The sequence below is a fragment of the Tachyglossus aculeatus genome, chromosome 4 (genome assembly GCF_015852505.1).
Source record: "Tachyglossus aculeatus isolate mTacAcu1 chromosome 4, mTacAcu1.pri, whole genome shotgun sequence".
NCBI lineage: Eukaryota > Metazoa > Chordata > Mammalia > Monotremata > Tachyglossidae > Tachyglossus > Tachyglossus aculeatus.
This window is the reverse complement of record NC_052069.1, coordinates 43037316-43057842: the sequence shown is the minus strand read 5'-3', so window position 1 is coordinate 43057842 and position 20527 is coordinate 43037316. Positions and strand designations below refer to the sequence as shown.

At 45.2% G+C, this 20527-nt stretch overlaps 1 protein-coding gene across 1 annotated transcript; it reads left to right on the top strand.

The window, feature by feature from the left end:
• Positions 1 to 705: 705 nt before the first annotated feature.
• LOC119926787 (guanylate-binding protein 4-like) lies at positions 706 to 20527 on the top strand. The gene is made up of 11 exons (XM_038745171.1): positions 706 to 858; positions 5500 to 5707; positions 7355 to 7482; positions 8618 to 8727; positions 11187 to 11383; positions 12020 to 12265; positions 15162 to 15442; positions 16683 to 16895; positions 18307 to 18409; positions 19462 to 19655; positions 20244 to 20527. The coding sequence occupies exons 2-11, from the start codon at positions 5518 to 5520 to the stop codon at positions 20457 to 20459; spliced, it is 1878 nt and encodes a 625-aa protein (XP_038601099.1). The 5' UTR covers positions 706 to 858; positions 5500 to 5517; the 3' UTR covers positions 20460 to 20527.

Sequence of the window (20527 nt, the reverse complement as noted above, 5' to 3'; positions counted from 1 at the left end):
CGTATTTATTACTCTATTTATTTATTTTACTTGTACATATCTATTCTATTTATTTTATTTTGTTAGTATGTTTGGTTTTGTTCTCTGTCACCCCCTTTTAGACTGTGAGCCCACTGTTGAGTAGGGACTGTCTCTATATGTTGCCAATTTGTACTTCCCAAGCGCTTAGTACAGTGCTCTGCACATAGTAAGAGCTCAATAAATACGATTGATGATGATGATGATGTCTCCCCCCTTCTAGACTGTGAGCCCACTGTTGGGTAGGGACTGTCTCTATATGTTGCCAACTTGTACTTCCCAAGCACTTCGTACAGTGCTCTGCACACAGTAAGCGCTCAATAAATATGATTGATTGATTGAAGTGACCTGCCCAAAGTCACACAGCTGACAATTGGCGGAGGCAGGATTTGAACCCATGACCTCCGACTCCAAAGCCCATGTTCTTTCCACTGAGCCACGCTGTAAGTCCTTAACAAATGCCCTTAAATAGACACATTTCTCTAAAGCCAAATGGCTCGAGGCTCTCTGGCTTTCGCTTTCTCTTTCAATTTGCCCTACGTTGTTTTCTAGCCATCCTTGATTTACAGAAAAGTGAAACTGACTGTGAAAACAGGCACACAAACACACACGTTCTTTCTTTCTCTCTCTCTCAAAGAGTGGAGCCCGCTGTTAGGGAGGGACCGTCTCTATATGTTGCCAACTTGTACTTCCCGAGCGCTTAGTACAGTGCTCTGCACACGGTAAGCGCTCAATAAATACGATTGAATGAATGCATGGTGCCGGAACACAGTGGAAGCAGTGAAAGCCATCTGGGAATAACGGGAAGAGAATTCTTCGATTTGAAACGGTGTCCAGCAGGTAAGGGCATTTCTTAATCTTCTCCTCCAACGTTAATATTGGACATAAGGAGGGAAAGGGAAAAGGACTTGAAAGAGGCCCAGATCGTGGTCAGTTTTTGATTGGGTACATCAAAATCAATCAATTAATCAATCAATCTAATTTTCACCAATGTAATTGTTTCTAGGGCTTAGTACAGTGCAGTGCTCAGTAAGTGCCTAATAAATGCTGCTAATACTACTTCTACTACTAGAGAAGCAGCGTGGCGCAATGGAAAGAGCCAGGGCTTTGGAGTCAGAGGTCATGGGTTCAAATCCTAGCCCGCCAATTGTCAGCTGGGTGACTTTGGGCAAGTCACTGAACTTCTCTGGGCTTCAGTTCCCTCATCTGTAAAATGGGGATTAAGACTGTGAGCCCCCCGTGGGACAACCTGATCACCTTGTAACCTCCCCAGCTCTTAGAACAGTGCATTGCACATAGTAAGCGCTTAATAAATGCCATCATTATTATAACTACTACTAATCAATCAATCATATTTATTGAGCACTTGCAGAGTGCTCTACAAAGCTCTTGGGAAAGTACCATACAACAGAATGAGCAGACATGTTCCCTATCTACAGTGAATTTACATTCTGGAGGGGGAGACAGATATTATTTTAAATAAATAATTTATAATATATAATTTAAAGACGCGTACATAAGTGCCGTGGGGTTGGGGTGGGATGACTATCAAATATCCTAAGGTAACAGATCCAAGTGCAGAGATGATGCAGACGGGAGAGATCTAGATTGTAAGCTCGTGGACAGGGAATTTGTCTGATACTCTCCCAGTCGCTTAGAACAGTGCTCCGCACACAGTGCTATGCTATTGATGCCTGTTTACTTGTCCGTGCTTTGTTTTGTGTTGCTGTCCGTCTCCCCCTCTTCTAGACTGTGAGCTCGTTGTTGCGTAGGGACCGTCTCTATCTGTGGCCGACTTGTACTTCCCAAGCGCTTAGTACAGTGCTCTGCACACAGTAAGCGCTCAATAAATACGATTGAATGAATGAATGAAAGTAAGCACTCAGTAAGGGAAAGGAGAGTTTAATCGGGGAAGATATCCCGTCCAAGCCCCCATTTCCACTTTTTCTCACTCCCTTTTACATCACTCTGATTTGCCCCCATAATGCACCCCCCTTCATTCATTCATTCATTCATTCAATCGTATTTATTGAGCGCTTACTGTGTGCAGAGCACTGTCCTAAGCGCCTTCAGCCCCATGACACTTCAGTTCATATCCATAACAAATCACTTCACTTCTCCGGGCCTCAGTTAGCTCATCTGTACAATGGACTCAAGGCTAGCACATAGTAAGCACTTAATGAAAACCACAATTATCATTATTATTACAAGTTAATTAGGTTGGAAACAGTCCCTGTCTGGCATGGGGCTCACAGTCCGTCATGGCACCATTAAAATAAGTATGCAAAAGCCACAAGAACCATGGTATCATTCAAAAAAGCAGACAAAAGTCACAAGAATCAGCAGGATTTGGGGGGATCTGGAGTGTAGGGTCAAGTGAGCCCCCTTTCTCCTCTCCTCCTCCCCATTCCCCCCACCCTACCTCCTTCCCCTCCCCACCGTACTTGTATATATTTGTACAGACTTTTTACTCTTACTTGTACATATTTACTATTCTATTTATTTTGTTAATGATGTGCATAGAGCTCTAAGTCTATTTGTTCTGACGATTTTAACACGTGTCTACATGTTTTGTTGTCTGTCTCCCCCTTCTAGACTGTGAGCCCGTTGTTGGGTACGGACCGTCTCTCTATATTCTTCTCAAGCGCTTAGTACAGTCCTCCGCACACAGTGAGTACTCAATAAATACGATTGACTGAATGAATGAGAGTACAATATAACAGAAGACCCCAATCTGAGGACCCTCTCCCCTGTCCCTTGGCCTCTCCTAGAATCCCTAACAGCTAATTCCACCGTCCCTAGACACCAAGATCCACAACAAGAGCACTTCCCTCTTTTCCAAATTCAACTCCCTCGCCTCTTTATCCCTCTAGGTTTCTTGCATTTCCATCAGCTCTGGGTCTTCCCCCAGGCAGCTGCTTCCACTCCAGCATTTTATGCACCTGAACACTGTTGGTGGAAATCCAGAAACCAGGTTGACTTCTGACACTTCAAATTTCCCCTATCCTGATATAAATTCGCTCCTTCATCTGCTCAACGTTACTGTTCATCATCATTGATGAAGTCACTGACCTCACCAGCCCTTTAGAAGCTTGGGAATTTTTACCAATCCCTCTTCTCCCTTCTCATTAATAATAGTAATAGTAACAATAATAATGGTATTTGTTAAGCACTTAGCCCGTTGTTGGGTAGGGACCGTCTCTATATGTTACCGACTTGTACTTCCCAAGCGCTTAGTACAGTGCTGTGCACACAGTAAGCGCTCAATAAATACGATTGAATGAATGAATGAATCCAGTGCTTACTCTATGCAGAGTACGGAACTAAGTGATTGGGAGAGTTCACTGCAACAGAGTTAGCAGACTTGTTCCCTGCTCACAACTAGCTTATACTCCAGAGGGGAGACAGACTTTTATATATTGCTTCGCAATATGGAGATATGGAGAGGAAGGGCGTTGCAGGCTAGTGGCAGGATGTGGGCAAGAGGGTGGAGGAGAGTTAAAAAAGATTGAAGTAGAGTGAGAAGGTTAGGATTAGGAGATATGGAGAGGAAGGGCGTTGCAGGCTAGTGGCAGGATGTGGGCAAGAGGGTGGAGGAGAGTTACAAAATATTGAGGTAGAGTGAGAAGGTTAGGATTAGAAGAGCAAAGTGCGGGGCTGAGTTGTAGTAGAAAAGTAGCAAGGTAAGAGGGGTGAGTGCCTGAGTGATTGAGTGCTTTAACTTTAAAGTGCGTTAAAGTTTCTTCTCTGTAATAGAAACTTGACTTAGTAGAAAAGTAGCGAGGTGAGGTACGAGGGGTGAGTGCCTGAGTGACTGAGTGCTTTAATTTAATTTACTCCTCCCGCACAGACATCAGTGAACGTTTTTTGAATTTATTCCACATCCTAACGATTTATTCTCTCCTCGTTTAATTTGGTTGTTTGAGAATCCGACATTTTTCTTCGAGTTCTAATTGCAGACTGCAAGGTCGTTGCGGGCAGGGAATGCGCATGGCGTATTTATTCATTCAATCATATTTATTGAGCGCTTACTGTGTGCAGAGCACTGGACTAAGCGCTTGGGAAGTACAAGATGGCAACACTTAGAGACGGTTCCTACCCAACAACGGGCTCACAGTCTAGAAGGGGGAGACGGACAACAAAACAAAACCTGTGGACAGGTGTCAAGTCGTCAGAACAAATAGAATGAATAGATGGATTCATATGGATAGAGCCCGGACGGTCATGGGTTCTGATCCCGACTCCACCACTTGCCTGCTGTGTGACCTGGGGCAAGTCACTTCACTTCTCTGGGCCTCAGTTACCTCATCGGTAAAATGGGGATTGAGACTGTGAGCCCCCACTTGGGACAGGGACAGTGTCCAACCCGATTTGCTTGTATCCACCCCAGGGCTTAGAACAGTGCCTGAAACATAGTAAGTGCTTAACACATACAGTAATTGTTATTATCATTAATCTCCCAAGCACGTAGTATGGTGCTCTGCACCCTGTAAGCGCTCAATAAATTCCACTGATGAGGTTTGTCATCTTTGTCCACCGGTTTCCCCCATTAGAATTTAAGCCCTCAAGGGCAGGCGCTTCTCTTCTGCTTTTACTCTAGCCCTCTACAGTGTTCTGCTCATTGTAAGTGCTCAATAAATGCTGTTCAATCAATGACATTTTTTGAGCACTTACTGTGTGCAGAGCACTGTACTAAGCGCTTACCGGGCAGGGAACATGTCTGCTAAATCTGTTCATTCAGTCGTATTTATTGAGCGCTTACTGTGTGTGTATCTGTTGCATTCTAACTCTCCCAAGTGCTTAGTACAGTGCTCTCCAGATAGTAAGCGCTGAATAAATACCACTGATCAATTACTGAACTTTTAGACTGTGAGCCCGCTGTTGGGTAGGAACTGTCTCTATATGTTGCCAACTTGTACTTCCCAAGCGCTTAGTACAGTGCTCTGCACACAGTAAGCGCTCAATAAATACGATTGATTGATCGATGCGGTGATGGTGATCATCACCTCTTGAACACAGCCCTCTCAGAGCTCACTTCACTTCTCTGTGCCTCAGTTATCTCATCTGTAAAATGGGGATTAAGACCGTGAGCCCTAGGTGGGACAGGGACTGTATCCAACCCAATTTGCCTGTATCCATCCCAGAGCGTAGTACAGCGCCCGGCACCATATAAGCGCTTAACGAATACTATAATTATTTATTACTCTCCGTGCCTCAGTTACTTCATCTGCAAGATGGGGATGAAGACTGTGAGCCCCAATGGGGACAGGGACTGTGTCCAACCTGATTAGCTTGTATCTACCCCAGTGCTTAGGATGGTTCCTGGCACATAGGAAGCAATTAGCAAATACCATTCAAAAGTACTTATAAAGCCAGTGCTTTATGGAGAGATTTGGGCCTGTAGTTTCGTGTTTTGACATTTTATTGAAGAATGACTTTCAGGTGCGGGGCCTTCTCTGAGCAGCTGTTCTGGGTTTGCAGGTTATTGTCGTAAGGACCATGGCCCCTGGAATGCCCATGGCCGGCCCTGTGTGTCTGCTGGAGAACAGGCGGGACAAAATGGTGCTGAACCCAGAGGCGTTGGAGATCCTGTCCGGCATTTCCCAGCCTGTGGTGGTGGTGGCCATCGTGGGCCTGTATCGCACTGGGAAATCCTACCTGATGAACAAGCTGGTGGGCCGAAACCAAGGTGAGTGCCCTCCTGAGAGCCTTAACGCTCATTTCCTTCATTTGCCTCCAGTGTTCCAGACGCTGGGGTAGAAGGAAGGAGACGGATTTTCAGAGGTGAGGCCTGGAGCCGCAAAGAGAACCACCTCTACCTCTAAACCCAGTGGGAAATTGTATTTCTTTCCCTGTAAATCTTGGCAGTTGGCTTCATCATCATCAATCGTATTTATGGAGCGCTTACTATGTGCAGAGCACTGTACTAAGCGCTTGGGAAGTACAAATTGGCAACATATAGAGACAGTCCCTACCCAACAGTGGGCTCACAGTCTAAAAGGGGGAGACAGAGAACAAAACCAAACATACTAACAAAATAAAATAAATAGAATAGATAGGTACAAGTAGAATAAATAAATAAATAGAGTAATAAATAAATAAATAGAGTAATAAATAAATAGAGTAATAAATAAATAGAGTAATAAATAGAGTAATTCCTTCAAAGGGAGGAATCTGGATGCCCTTCCAGATGGGGGAAATATGATTATCCCCTGGATAATATTGCTCCAAACTAGACGAATGGGATATGAGGGAGGAGTACAGAGTTTCCTGGGAGAATGATTGGCTCCACTCATCTGCTGGGTGACCTTGGGCAAGTCACCTCACTTCTCTGTGCCTCAGTTACCTCATCAGTAAAATGGGGATTAAGACTGGGAGCCCCATGAGGGACAAGGACTGTGTGGGGATTAAGACTGTGAGCCCCAAGTGGGGCAGCCTGATTACCTTGTATCGACCCCAGCATTTAGAACAGTGCTTGGCATGTAGTAAGTGCCAAACAAATACAATACTTATCATTATTATTATTAACTTGGGTCTACCCCTGTGCTTTAAACAGTGTCTGGCACAGAGTAAGCGCTTCACAAATATCACAAAAAACATCAAAGTTACACTTAGCACTCACATTTTTTGTTTCTATCCTGCGCTAATCCTGAACAGGTATGTATTTCTCGTGTTTTTATTTTTATATTCAATTACTTATTAAGCAGCTTTCATACTGACTCATTTCTTCCTACTTCCTGTTATATCTCTGTCTTTTCCCTGCTCCCACTGTTTATAGATAATTATATTTTTTGTCTATCCTTTCACCCCGTGAGAATGTAATCTTGGGAGGGCAGTTATCATATTTTGTTTCTGTTGTTCTCTTTTAAGGGCTTAGTACAGCACTTGGCTCACAAAAGACACTCAGTGAGTGGCATTAATGATAATAATAGGCCCACCTCCTAACCTAGGCATTGTGGCCTATTGGAAAGAACACAGGCTTGGGAGTCAGTGGACCTGGGTTTTATTCCTGGGTCTGCCACTTGCCTGCCTCGTGACCTTGGGCAAGTCACTGAACATCTCTGGGCCTCAGTTCCCTCATCTGCAGAATGGGGATTCAATACCTGTCCTCCCTCCTACATAGAGTGTGAGCCCCAAGTGGGACCTGATTATCTTGTATCTACTCCAGGGCTTAGTACACTGCTCAAGACATAGTAAGTGCTTAACAAATACTACAGTGATTATTATCGTTGTTGTTATTATTCCCACCTTATCCTCGTGGGGTGGGCACTCAGCAACCTGCTTAGAGGCTGACGTATTCGAATGTGAACAATCTCTTCCCTTCTTCCCTTGACAGGATTCTCTCTGGGCAACACAGTGCAATCCCATACCAAAGGCATCTGGATGTGGTGTATCCCTCACCCCCAACAGCCGGGCAAGATTCTGGTTGTGCTGGATACCGAGGGGCTGGGGGACGTGGAGAAGGTGAGTCAGGGGTCTCCATTCGTCCGACCCTTCAGTTTCACTCCTCGGTTAGGGGGCTTTTCAGGAACTCAATAAATTCAATAAATACGATTGAATGAATGAATGAACTCTCCCTCTGACACCTGTGAGTCAACCAGCTCGCTATCTGTTTCCTCACGGCCTGTGGCCCGTGACAAGCGAGGAGATGGGCCCACCCTGTCATCGGGGATGAATAAGCAGGGAAGAACAGACTTCCTGTTTTCTCTCTAATGGCTTCATTATACTAATAATAATGGTATTTGTTAAGCGCGTACTATGTGCCAAGCACTGGATTAAGGTTCCCTAAGATTGCACATATAGCTATCGGTCTGCCTCTGTCCGCCCTGAAGGAAGCTGTCTTAAAGATCCCCACGTACCTCAATTCCATATGACAATCCTTTGATCGTGGCCTCTCTTTACACTTTGATGTAATTATTCCCTTTCGTTCCAGAAGAGGCCATTTTAGCTATATTGACATTATCTTGTACTAAGGAATCAGTAATTCATGCTCTCCTTTCCAAGCTCTGGGTTATGTCGCCTTGGACATCAGTGACTAGCTATATTCTTTGCTGGGTGGCATTATTTGAGCGCTTTCTGTGGGCAAAGCACTTTACTAAGCACTTGGGAGAGAACAATACATAACAGACACATTCCCGCCCACAACGAGCTCACAGTCTAGGGGGGGAGACAGACATTAATATAAATAAATGGATAAATAAATGAACTACAGATACACACACACATGTCTTTATGCATTTATACATATATATATATATATATATGTATTATATATATATAATACACACGCACAAACACACAAATCCCTGCATATCCAGGAACCCCTCAGAGCACTGACCCCCACGTCTTTGCTATCATTACAACATCCCCACTCAACAAGCCTACCCACCTTGAACACCCTGTGTGTGATTACTTAATCTGGTCACCTTTATGTTGATCTTAGATCCGTCTGCTTCATCTCGCCTATCCAACTGTAGATTCTTTGAGGGTCGAGATCGCGTTCCTTGATTAACACAAATCCCTGGGGCGGTGGATGTGGTAGACGCTCAGGAAATATTTGATGATTGGCTAAAATCAAGAGTTCCGATCTGTCTTTTAGGGCGACTCTGCGAATGACTCCTGGATCTTTGCCTTGGCGATTCTGCTGAGCAGCATGTTTGTGTTCAACAGCATGGGCACTATCAATCAGCAGGCCATAGAGCAGCTCCAGTATCCTTTTCGCCATCCAGGAAATCACCAAGGAAAGAGATGACCGTCTCCATTTGTATTCCTTCTCTTCTTCGTCCTCTTTTTCCTCCTCCTCTTTAAATCCACTATGTTGTAAGCTCCTCCAATAGATTGTAAGTTCCTTACGGGCAGGAATCATCTTCACCAACCCTATTGTACTTTCCCAAGTGCTTAGTACAGTGTCCCGCACAGTAATGTTCAGTAAATGCCGTTGATTGATCGCAATCATCACGATGTTCATCGATCCTGACTTTTATTTTGAGTTTGGCAGCAAGGGCCAAGTGCATCAGCACCCTCCCTTTTTTTTCTTTTCCAATGGTGTCTGTTAAGCACTTACTATGTGTCAGGCACTGTACTAAGTTCTGGGGTAGGTGATTACTATTAATCATATTTATTGAGTGCTTACTGTGTATAAAGCACTGTATTAAGAGCTTAGGGGAGTAAAATATAACATCAAACACATTCCCTGCCCACAGCAAGCTCTCAAGTTGGACACCTTCCATGTCACAGTCTTAATCCCCATTTTACAGGTGAGGTAACTGAGGCACAGAGGAAGAGAAGTGACTGGCCCACACTCAGTAAACAAGTGGAGGAGCTAGAATTAGAACCCAAGTCCTCCTCCCAGGGCTGTGCTCTATTCACTACGCCACACTGTTTCTGTTCTCTTCCTCACCTCCCCAGACTTAAGAGAAGCAGCGTGGCTCAGTGGAAAGAGCCTTGGCTTGGGAGTCAGAGGTCGTGGGTTCTAATCTTGGCTCCACCACTTGTCAGCTGTATGACTTTGGGCAAGTCACTGAACTTCTCTGTGACTCAGTTCCCTCATCTGTAAAATGGGGATTAAGACTATGAGCCCGACATGGGACAACCTTGATTACCTTGTAACCCCCTCCCCAGCGCATAGAGCAGTGCTTGGCACATAGTAAGCACTTAACAAATACCAACATTATTATTATTATTATTATTATTATTATTATTATTATTATTATTGTTAATCCTGGTCCTCTTCCTAAACCCTGGGATGCTTTAGTCTCCTGTTTTCCCAGACCCTTCCCAGCCGTCCTCATAGGCTCAACCTAATTTCTGCTCGCCCCATGGAACATTATTCTTCAGGACTACCTCCCTTCCTCATTCTTCACCCCTACTCCCCATCCTTTTTTAAAAAAATAGTATTGTTAAGCACTTACTATTTGCCACATGCTGTTTTAAGCCCTGGGGTAGATACGAGATAATCAAGTTGGACACAGTCTGGGTCCCACATGGGGCTCACAGTTTTAATCCCCATTTTCCAGATGAGGAAACTGAGGCTCAGAGAAGTAAAGTGACTTGCCCCAGGTCACCCAGCCGAGATTAGAAAATAGGTCCTGAGACGCCCAGGCCTGGGCTCTTTCCACTAGGCCCTGCTGCTTTCTCAATCTCCTTTTTTCTTTCTTTTCCTTCTTCCCCTCCCCTTTCCCGCTTCTGTCAACTCTGCTAGAGAGGCAGAGGGTGGGTCCAGTAGGGTCAGGTCAGTGAGGAGGAAGAGTGGGGATCTGGGTGTGGCTGTAAGAGACTCCCATCCCACCTGTCCCGGGTGTGCCCATTATGGAATGTGCCTGTTCGTGGTTGTGTTGTATTTTCCCAGAAGCTTAGTACAATGCTCTGCACCCAGAAAGCGCTAAATAAATACACTTGATTGAATGACTGTTGACTTCTGGGAATGAAAGCATTATTTTGTCTCCATTGTGCTCTTGTGAGTGGCACCCATGTGCATAATCTACCGAGCTCTGAACCAATTCCTTGCGGAACATCTTTCCCCAGGGTCTGTTTCCCGTGAAAAGAGAGTAATAATAATAATAATTAAGTGCTTTCTATGTGCCATACACTTTACTAAGCACTGGGGTGGTTACAGGTGAATCGGGTTGGACACGCTCTCTGCCCCACATGGAGCCCAGCTCAGGGGTAAGAGCACGTGCTTGGGAGTCAGAGGATGTGGGTTCTAATCCCGGCTCCGCCACTCGTCTGCTGTGTGACCTTGGGCAAGCCACCTCACTTCTCTGTGCCTCAGTTACCTCATCTGTAAAATGGGGATTAAGACTATGAGCCCCAAGTGAGACAACTCAATTACCTCGTATCTACCCTGGTGCTTAGAACAGTGCTTGGCACATACTCAGTGCTTAACCAATACCATAATTATTATTATTATTATTATTATTGTTATCAATCCCCATTTTACAGATTAGGAAACTCAGGCACAGAGAAATGATGTGACTTGCCCAAGGTCACACGGTAGATATGTCGGAGCCGGGATTAGAACCCACAACCTTATAACTTCCAGGCCCGTGCTCTATCCACGATGCCATGCTGCTTCCCAATTGCAGCAGGATGAAATCCCAAGGGTAAAGTTGGGAAATAGAGTGCAGCAAGGTGGGCAGAATTTTCCTTTTCCTTAGCCAGGAATTAAGCTACGTGTCGGAGCTGACAGAGAAAATCAGGGTGAAATCCTCTCCCCGAGATGATGGCCTACAGGATTCATCAGATTTTGTGAGCTTCTTCCCGGACTTCGTGTGGGCTGTGCGGGATTTCAGTCTGCAGCTCGTGATGGATGGACACACCATCACTGAGGATGAATACCTGGAGAATGCCTTAAAATTCAGACCAGGTGCCGGGGAAATGGCTGCCATACCTGGGCGGAATGGGTGGAAGAGTGGGCTGAATGGTCCTTTGAGTCGAGAGCTGGGGTCACATTCTTTTCTGAGATTGGGATGTAGCTGAAGCGTCAGAAGAGCTAGAGGAATCCAGGAACTTTGGATGCAGGATTCCTTGGTCCCAAGAATCTCCCGCTTCCCCCACCCAATCATCAGTCAGCCAACAGTATTTAATAATAATGATGGCATTTGTTAAGCGCTTACTGTGTGCAAAGCACTGTTCTAAGCGCTGTGGGGGATACAAGGTGATCAGGTTGTCCCATGTGGGGCTCACAGTCTTAATCACCATTTTACTGATGAGGTAACTGAAGCTCAGAGAAGTTAAGTGACTTGCCCACAGTCACAGAGCAGACATGGGGCAGAGCTAGGATTAGAACCCATAACCTCTGATTCCCAAGCCCGGGCTCTTTCCACTGAGCCACGCTGACTCCCAAAGCTTATTGTGCGCTGAGCGCTGTAATAAGCTCTTGGGAGAATAAAATATCACGGAGTCGGTAGACACGTTTCCTGCCTATGACGAACTTCTCCTGAACCAGCCGGGTGTTTGCTACCATCCCTATTCTTTCCTTCCCTTCCTGACTGTCCTTCAGGCAAGCACAGAAAAGTAGAAGAGGCCAACATGTCTCGGGAGTGCATCAGACTTTACTTTCGGAAACGTAAGTGCTTCGTGTTTGACCAGCCAACAACCCAGAAAGGCCTCTTGGCTCGCCTTGAGGAGGTGCAGGAGGATCAGCTCAGTCTGCAGTTTCGGCAACAGGTTCAACGCTTCTGTTCCTACGTCTTCACTGATGCCAAGACCAAGTGCCTCGGTGAGGGGATCCCGGTCAGTGGAACCTGTAAGTCTGTTTTCGCTCAGTACATTCCTCCCCGTGATTCAGTTCACGAGTTCAGCGTTTGTCCATGTGGGTAGCCGTGGGTTAGCCATTCACGGCCGTACTCCATGTGGCTATACCTGATGTGGCTGTGCCTGAGATCATATATTTCTTTCCTAATAATAATAATATTTGTTAAGAGCTTACTATATGCCAGGTACTGTTCTAAACGCTGGGGTCTTCAAAGCCTTATTGAAGACACATCTCCTCCAAGAGGCCTTCCCTTACTAAGCCTTCATTTCCTCTTCTTCCACTCCCTTCTGCGTCACCCTGATTGCTCCCTTTATTCATCCCCCCCCCCAGCCCCACACCACTTATGTACTACATATCAAGCGCTTAGTACAGTGCTTACACAGTAAGCGCTCAATAAATACAACTGAATGAATATCTGTCTTTTATTTATTTATTTATATTAATGCTTTTCTCCCCCTCTAGACTGCAAGCACATTTTGGGCAGGGAACGTGTCTGTTTGTTGTTATATTGTGCTCTCACAAACATTTAGTACAGTTCTTTCCACATAGTAAGTACTCAATAAATACAATTGAATTGAATCAAATTGATTGAATTGAGATACAGGGTAATCAGGTTGGGCACAGTCCCTACAAATAATAATAATAGTGATGGTATTTGTTAAGCACTTACTATGTGCAAAGCACTGTTCTAAGCCCTATCTCATGTGGGGCTCACAGTCTTAATCCCCATTTTACAGATGAGGAAACTGAGGCACAGAGAAGTTAAGTGACTTGCTCAAGGTCACACAGCAGACAAGTGGCCGAGCCAGAGCTAGAACCCAGGTCCTTTTGATTCCCAGGCCTGGGCTACATGGCTTCTCTGCTTCCCCAGGATAGACACCGACCCTGGGGATCGCAGCAGGTCCAGGAGACCTGATGATTAACCGGATTTCTAGACTGTAAGCCCGGTGTGGGCAGGGATTGTCTCTCTTAATTGCTGAATTGTGCTTTCCAAGCTCTTAGTACAGTGATCTGCATACAGTAAGTGCTCAATAAATACAATTGAATGAATGAATGAATGAATCTGCACCCTTTGGGCATTTGAGCATTTGGTATTCACCCCACTCTCAGCCCCAAAACACTTACACACACATCCATCAGCACTTTGAACAGTGCTTGGCACATAGTAAGCACTTAAATACCATCGTTATTATTATAAACTATTTATTTATATTAATGACTGTCTCCCGTTCTAGACCGTAAGCTTCTTGTAGGCAGGGAACGCGTCTACCAACTCTGTCAAATTGTTCTCTCCCAAGCACTTAGTTCAGTGCTCTGCACGCAGCAAGTGCTCAATAAATACCATTGGTTCGTTCAATCGTATTTATTGAGCACTTACTGATTGATCAATTATTGTTTAATTGATCACTATTGACAGCAGCCCCATTCTCATGTTGAGAATGCCTGCCATCTCTGACCCTTTTTGTTATTCACTGCCCACATCCAGTCTATCTGTAAAACCTGCTTCTCCTTCCTCCATCATCAATCTATCAGTGGTAATAATAATAATAATAATAATAATAATGGTATTTGTTAAGCACTTACTATGTGCCCAGCACTGTTCTAAGGTCTGGGGTAGATACAAGGTAATCAGGTTGTCCCTTGTGGGGCTCAAAGCCTTAATCCTCATTTTACAGGTGAGGTAACTGAGGCACAGAGAAGTAAAGTGATTTTCCCATAGTCACACAGCTGAATAGAGTAATGATAGACGGTTACTCTCCCCCCTGCCTTCCAAACTTTATTGAAGGCACATTTCCTTTAAGAGGTCTTCCCTGACTAAGCCATATTTTCCTTTTTCTTCCACTCCCTTCTGCATCTCCCAAACTCGCTCCCCTTATTCATCTCACCCCCTAGCCCCACAGCATGTATGTACATATCCAGCAGGGAACGTGCCTGTTATAATGTTACATTCTACTCTCCCAAGCGTTTAGTACAGTGCTTTGCACACTGTCAGTACTCAATACATAGGATCAATCGATCGATTGAGTGCTTACTGTATGCCAAGCACTGTATGAGGAACTAGGGAGAGAACAATTCAGTGGAGTTGACAGATATCTTCCATGCTCTTGATGTTTTTAGGGTCTAGAGGAGCAGATAGACATTGAATGAAAGAACGAATTAAATTTATAGAATTTATTTATGTGTATTAACATCGGTCTCCCCTCCTCTAGACCTTAAGATCGTTGTGGGTGGGGAATGTGTCTGTTTATTGTTGTATTGTACTCTACCAAGCACTTAATACAGTGCTCTGCACACAGTAAGCTCTCAAGAAGCAGCGTGGCTCAGTGGAAAGAGCCCGGGCTTGGGAGTCAGAGGTCATGGGTTCTAATCCCTTCCCTGCCGCTTGTCAGCTGTGTGACTTTGCGCAAGTCGCTTAACCTCCCTGTGCCTCAGTTACCTCATCTGTAAAAGGGGGATTAAAACTGTGAGCCACATCAGCGTGGCTCAGTGGAAAGAGAACGGGCTTTGGAGTCAGAGGTCATGAGTTCGAATCCCTACTCCGCCACATTTGCTGTGTGACCTTGGGCAAGTCACTTAACTTCTCTGAGCCTCAGTTCCCTCATCCGTAAAATGGGGATTAAGACTGCGAGCCCCATGTGGGACAACTTGATCAACTTGTATCCCCCCCAGCGCTTAGAAGAGTCATAGTAAGTGCTTAACAAATGCCATCATTATTATTATTATGTGGGACAGCCTGATCACCTTGTATCCCCCCAGCGCTTAGAACAGTGCTTTGCACATAGTAAGCGCTTACCAAATACCATCATTATTATTGAATGAATGAAAAATAAATTACTCAGAAGGAAAATGAGAGGATATGATAGAAATATCTGCTCTCTCCCGGTAGGGCTGGGAGAGCTGGCCAAGACCTATGTCGATGCGATCGCCCGAGGAGATATGCCCTGTCTGGAGAACGCGGTGCTGGTCCTGGCCAAGTTGGAGAACACGGCTGCCGTCCGGAAAGCTACCCTCCACTACGAGCAGCTGATGAACCGACTGGTGCACCTGCCCACGGAAACCCAGCAGGAGCTGCTGGATTTGCACGCGGCCTGTGAGAAAGAGGCTCTCCAGATTTTCATGCGGCATTCTTTCAAGGATGACAAGCGGGACTTCCAGAAATCTCTTATGGTACTTTTTCTCTGACACTCATTCCGTTTCTTCTCCGTTCTGACGGTGCTGACCTCTAGGTGGTTTGGAACTCATAATCAGCTCCAAATTTGGCCGACTGCGGGCGGGGGGGTCAGGATCTTTAATGAGAAATGGGTGTAGAGGCCTAAATTAGTCATCCCATCCAGAAAAAGTTAACCCTACCTATTTTCCTTCTATCGCTCACATTTCCTTTGTGTGAAGCAATGAATTGATCAATCTATCATAATTATTGAGCATTTATTGTGTACCATGCGCTTGGGAGAATATGATATAATGGAGTTGGCAGACACGTTCCCTTTTTATAAGGGTCATGGTCATGGGTTCAAATCCCGTCTCCACCACTTGTCAGCTGTGCGACTTTGGGCAAGTCACTTCCCTTCTCTGTACCTCAGTTCCCTCATCTGGAAAATGGGGATTAAGACTGTGAGCCCCACGTGGGACAACTTCACCTCATCACCTTGTATCCTTCCCAGCGCTTAGAACAGTGCTTTGCACATGGTAAGCGCTTAACAAATGCCATCATTATTTTTATTTATAACAAATTTACATTCTAGAGGATGAGCTTTCTCTCTAGCAGGGTGATCTAGTGGAAAGAGCTTGGGCCTGGGAGTCGAAGGACCTGGGATTTAATCCCAGCTCTGACACTTGTCTGCTGTGTGACCTTGGACACATCGTTTCATTTCACTGGGCCTGTTCCCTTCAGTGTAGAATGGTGATCATTACCTGTCCACTCTCCGCCTTAAACTGTGAGTTCCATGTGGGACGGGACCTATATCTGACCTGATTAACTTGTATCAATCCCAGTGCTTAGAACAGTGCTTGATGCAAGGTTAAATGCTTAATAAATATCATAATTATTATTATTCCTACTCCTAGTCACCCTTCAGACCACACTGGGACCAGTTGTGACTTCCTGAAATGGTCCTAAACACTCTCTAGCCTCTCCTCGCACTACTCCTAGGAGATCTCTTTCCTGCCACACTCCTATCCTACTCATCTTAACGTGCCCCAGGCTGAATTCAACTCCAAAGGGTAGAGCTACTTTCTCCAAGCCCGAACTGAAGGCCAAACATTTTCTCTCTCTCTCTCTCTCTCTCTCTCTCTCTCTCTCTCTCTCTCTCTCTCTCTCTCTCTCTCTCTCTCTCTCTCTCCTCTCTCTCCTCTCTCTCCTCCCGATTTTCCTTTCTCTCTGATTAGTAACCTTTCGTGTCCACTGCAGGAAAACTTACAGAGGATAAAAGAGGATACCATGCAGAAGAATGAGCTGGTGTCTTTTGAACGCTGTAACGATGAGATCAAACATCTCTCAGAACCACTAAAAAAGCACATATCTCAGGGGAAGTTCTCTGTGCCTGGAGGGTACAAATGCTACCTGGAGGAGAAGAAAGCAGTTGTGGATAAGTATCAAAAAGTGCCTGGGAAAGGGATAAAGGTGAGTGAGTATGATCACGCTTGAAGCATTAGGACTCTCTAGAAGTCTCCATGGCTCTTTGGGTGTGTCTGAAAAAACGTTTGATCCATATCTCCCCACTCCTCAAGAACTTCCAGTAGTTGCCCATCAACCTCCGTGGCAAACAGAAACTCCTTACCCTCGGCTTTAAAACACTCAATCAACTTACCCCTCTTACCTTACCGCACCAATCTCCTACTACAGCCCGGCCTGTGCACATCACTCCTCTAGCATCAGCTTGCTCGCTCTGTCTCAGTCTCAACTATCTCATTGCCAACCCCTTTCCCACATCCTTCCTCTCCCTCCATAAATGCCAGATCACCATTCTCCTCACCTCCAAAGCTTATTAAGGTCACATCTCCTCCATGAGCCTTTCCCCAATTAACCCCTCTCTTTCCCAGCTCCCTCTCCCTTCTGTCTCTGATCTGAGCACTTGATATTTTCCTAACAGCCCCACAGCGCTCTGTATGTACCCATAATTGATGTAGTCATGTTAATCTCTTTCTCCTCTAGACTGCATTGTACTCTCCCCAGTGCTTAGTATAATGCTCTGCACAAAGTAAGCAATAATAAATACCATTTATTGATTGGGCAACAAACCTGGAGGGCCAACCAGCTAACCATTTCAGCTCTTCACTCTCCTAGCTCCTTACACACGTTGCAGGAAAGGATCAGCTCCTTCCCTCTCATTGTGGGAAAGAACTCTGACTAATAGAAAAGCATAGACTAGAAGTCGGGAGACCTGGCTTCTAGTCAAGAAGTCGGGAGACCTGGATTCTAGTCCCAGTTGTGCTCCTCGCCTGCTGAAAGACCTCAAGCAAGTCACTTGACTTCCGCAGGCCTCCATTTCCTCATCTGTTCACCCTCCCTCTTAGATTGTGAGCACCAAGTAGGGTAGTGACTGTGTCTGATATAATCATCTTTATTATTATTATTATTGTTGTTGTTGTTGTTGTTATATTTGTTAAGCACTCGCTATGTGTCGAGCACTGTTCTAGAGACTGGGGTAGATACAAATTAATTCGTTCAGATGCAGTCCCTGTCCCACATGGGGCTCACAGGCTAAGGAGGGAGAACAGGCATTAAACCCCATTTTACAGATGAGGAAACAGGCACAGAGAAGCTAAGTGACTTGCTCAAGGTCACACAGTGGGTAAGTAGCAGAGCCAGGAGTGGAACCCACATCCTCTATCTCTCAGTTCCAGGCTCTTTCAACTAGGCCATGCTGCTTTGTAACTGTCTACCCAAGCACTTGGTACAGTGCTTGACACTTCATGACTGCTTAATAAATACTCTGACTGAGAGAAGGATTTGGAATAAAGTAACACACGATCGTTTCAGCAACTACTCTGTGTATGGGGACAACAGGGTGTCTCTTTTTTTGGTTGCCCAGGCAGATGAAGTCCTTCAGAACTTTCTAAAGTCAGAGAGCACAATGGGAGAGGCCATCTTGCAGGCGGATGAAGCGCTCTCTGAACAAGAGAAGGCCACAGCAGGTACGAGAAGCGTGGATATGGGAATGATATCACAGGGGGAATTCCATGGCTTTGAAAAAGATGTCAGGAATGCTACAGATGATCTTATTGTTACAGTAGGTTTTGTTCCACACTCCCTTCAGAATCCTTGTTTGGACTTTGAAGAGAAAGTGGATTCATAGCTAAGAAACAGCCCAAACTCATTCCTACTTATCCTTGCCAAGGTTGCCAAGAATTTGGGTCCATTTCTCATCCCATCCCTCATAGCTAGTTTACTCTCTAGGACAGTGCTAAATGCTTATTGATAATAATTATGGTATTTGTTAAGTGCATACTATGTGTCAAGAACTTTTTTAAGCACAAGGGTAGGTACAAGTTAATTCAATTCATTCAATCGTATTTATTGAGCGCTTACTGTGTGCAGAGCACTGTACTAAGTGCTTGGGAAGTACAAGTTGTTAATCAGATCAGATCAGACACTCACCCTGTCCCACCGGGGTTTCACAGTCGAAGTAGGAGGAAGAACAAGTATTGAATCCCAATTTTACAGTTGAGGAAACTGAGACCCAGAGAAGTTAAATGACTTGCCCAGGTTCATCCAGCAGGCAAGTAGTAGAGCCAGGATTAGAACTCAGGGCCTCTGATTTCCAGGCCTGGGCTTTTTCCACTTGGTCATGCTACTTTTTTTTTTTTCCCATGGTATTTGCTAAATGCATACTCTGTGCCAGGAACTGTACTAAGCTCTGCAGTTGGACACAGTCCCTGACACACAAAGGCCTGACAGGTTCAATTCCCATTTTACAGATGAGATAAATGAGGGACAGAGAAGTGAAGTGACTTGCCTAAGGTCACACAGCAGACTAGGATTAGAGCTGGCAGAGCTAGGATTAGAACCCAGGTCCTTTTGACTCCCAAGCCTGTGCTTTATCCACTGGGCCACACTGCTTCTGACATTCTATAAATATGTTAGGCGATTGAGACTAGCCACACTCTCGACACCAGAAGAGGCCGATTAATCTCCTTCCCTCGGCATAATCTCTTGCTCTCCTTACCCCCAAAACTTCACTGAGCAGCTGCGTGTGCCCTGAGGGAAGCTGCCGAAGAGAAACAGAAACTGCTGAAGCAGCAACAGGAGGAATTAGAGCAAAGAATTAAATATCAGGAACGGACCTACGAGGAAAACATTATTCAGTTAAAGAAGAAGCTGGAGGAAGATAGACGGCAGATGCTGGAGAGTCAGGAACAAATTCTCCAACATAAACTCAAGGTAAAGCTGGTTTGAAAAAGGGAGTGATTTACAGGGAAAGAGGTGCCTGAAAGCTGAGAGTAAATAGCAAAACTATGCCCCTACAGAGCAGGGTGTCTAGGTCCCTCCAACAATAATAATAATAATGACATTTATTAAGCGCTTACTATGTGCAAAACACTGTTCTAAGCACTGGGGAGGCTACAAGGTGATCAGGTTGTCCCACGGGGGGCTCACAGTCTTCATCCCCATTTTATAGATGAGGTAACTGAGGCCCAGAGAAGTGAAGTGACTTGCCCAAGGTCACACAGCTGACAATTGGCGTAGCTGGGAAAAAGCCCATGCTCTTTCCACTGAGCCATGCTGCTTCTCTGTGTGAATCGCACATAGTTGAAGAATGTTTCATCTTGCAATGTGCAGGAATATTTCTCTAGGGACAACCTGTCCCTTGTCTCTTAACCGATCCTCATCTAGATAGGATTCAGCCCTAGAGCAGGAAAAATGGGCAGATACTTCATTGCAAAAGCTGATTCACAACAAAAACAAAAACCCTTTGATCCTTAGCAGCCGTGGAATTAATGAAATATTGTTATCTGTTTATTTCCCAAGGCCCATGAGGCTATGCTGAATGAAGGATTTCGGGATAAAGCTAAGAAACTGCAAACTGAGATTGACAATCTGAAAAAGCAGCAGGAGGATAATAAGCAACCTTCTTTTATCTCAAGTGCCCTGGACGTGCTTGGTACCGTCATGACAATTGTGCTGCCTGGTGTGGGTAAACTGGCTGGTCTCGGTTTAAGTCTCATCAGCCGTCGGTTCAAATAGTCGAAGGCCTTGGCATTCCAGGCCTTAGGCCAAGCAGTTCAGCTTGGGGGGAAGTTATGAGGGTTTTT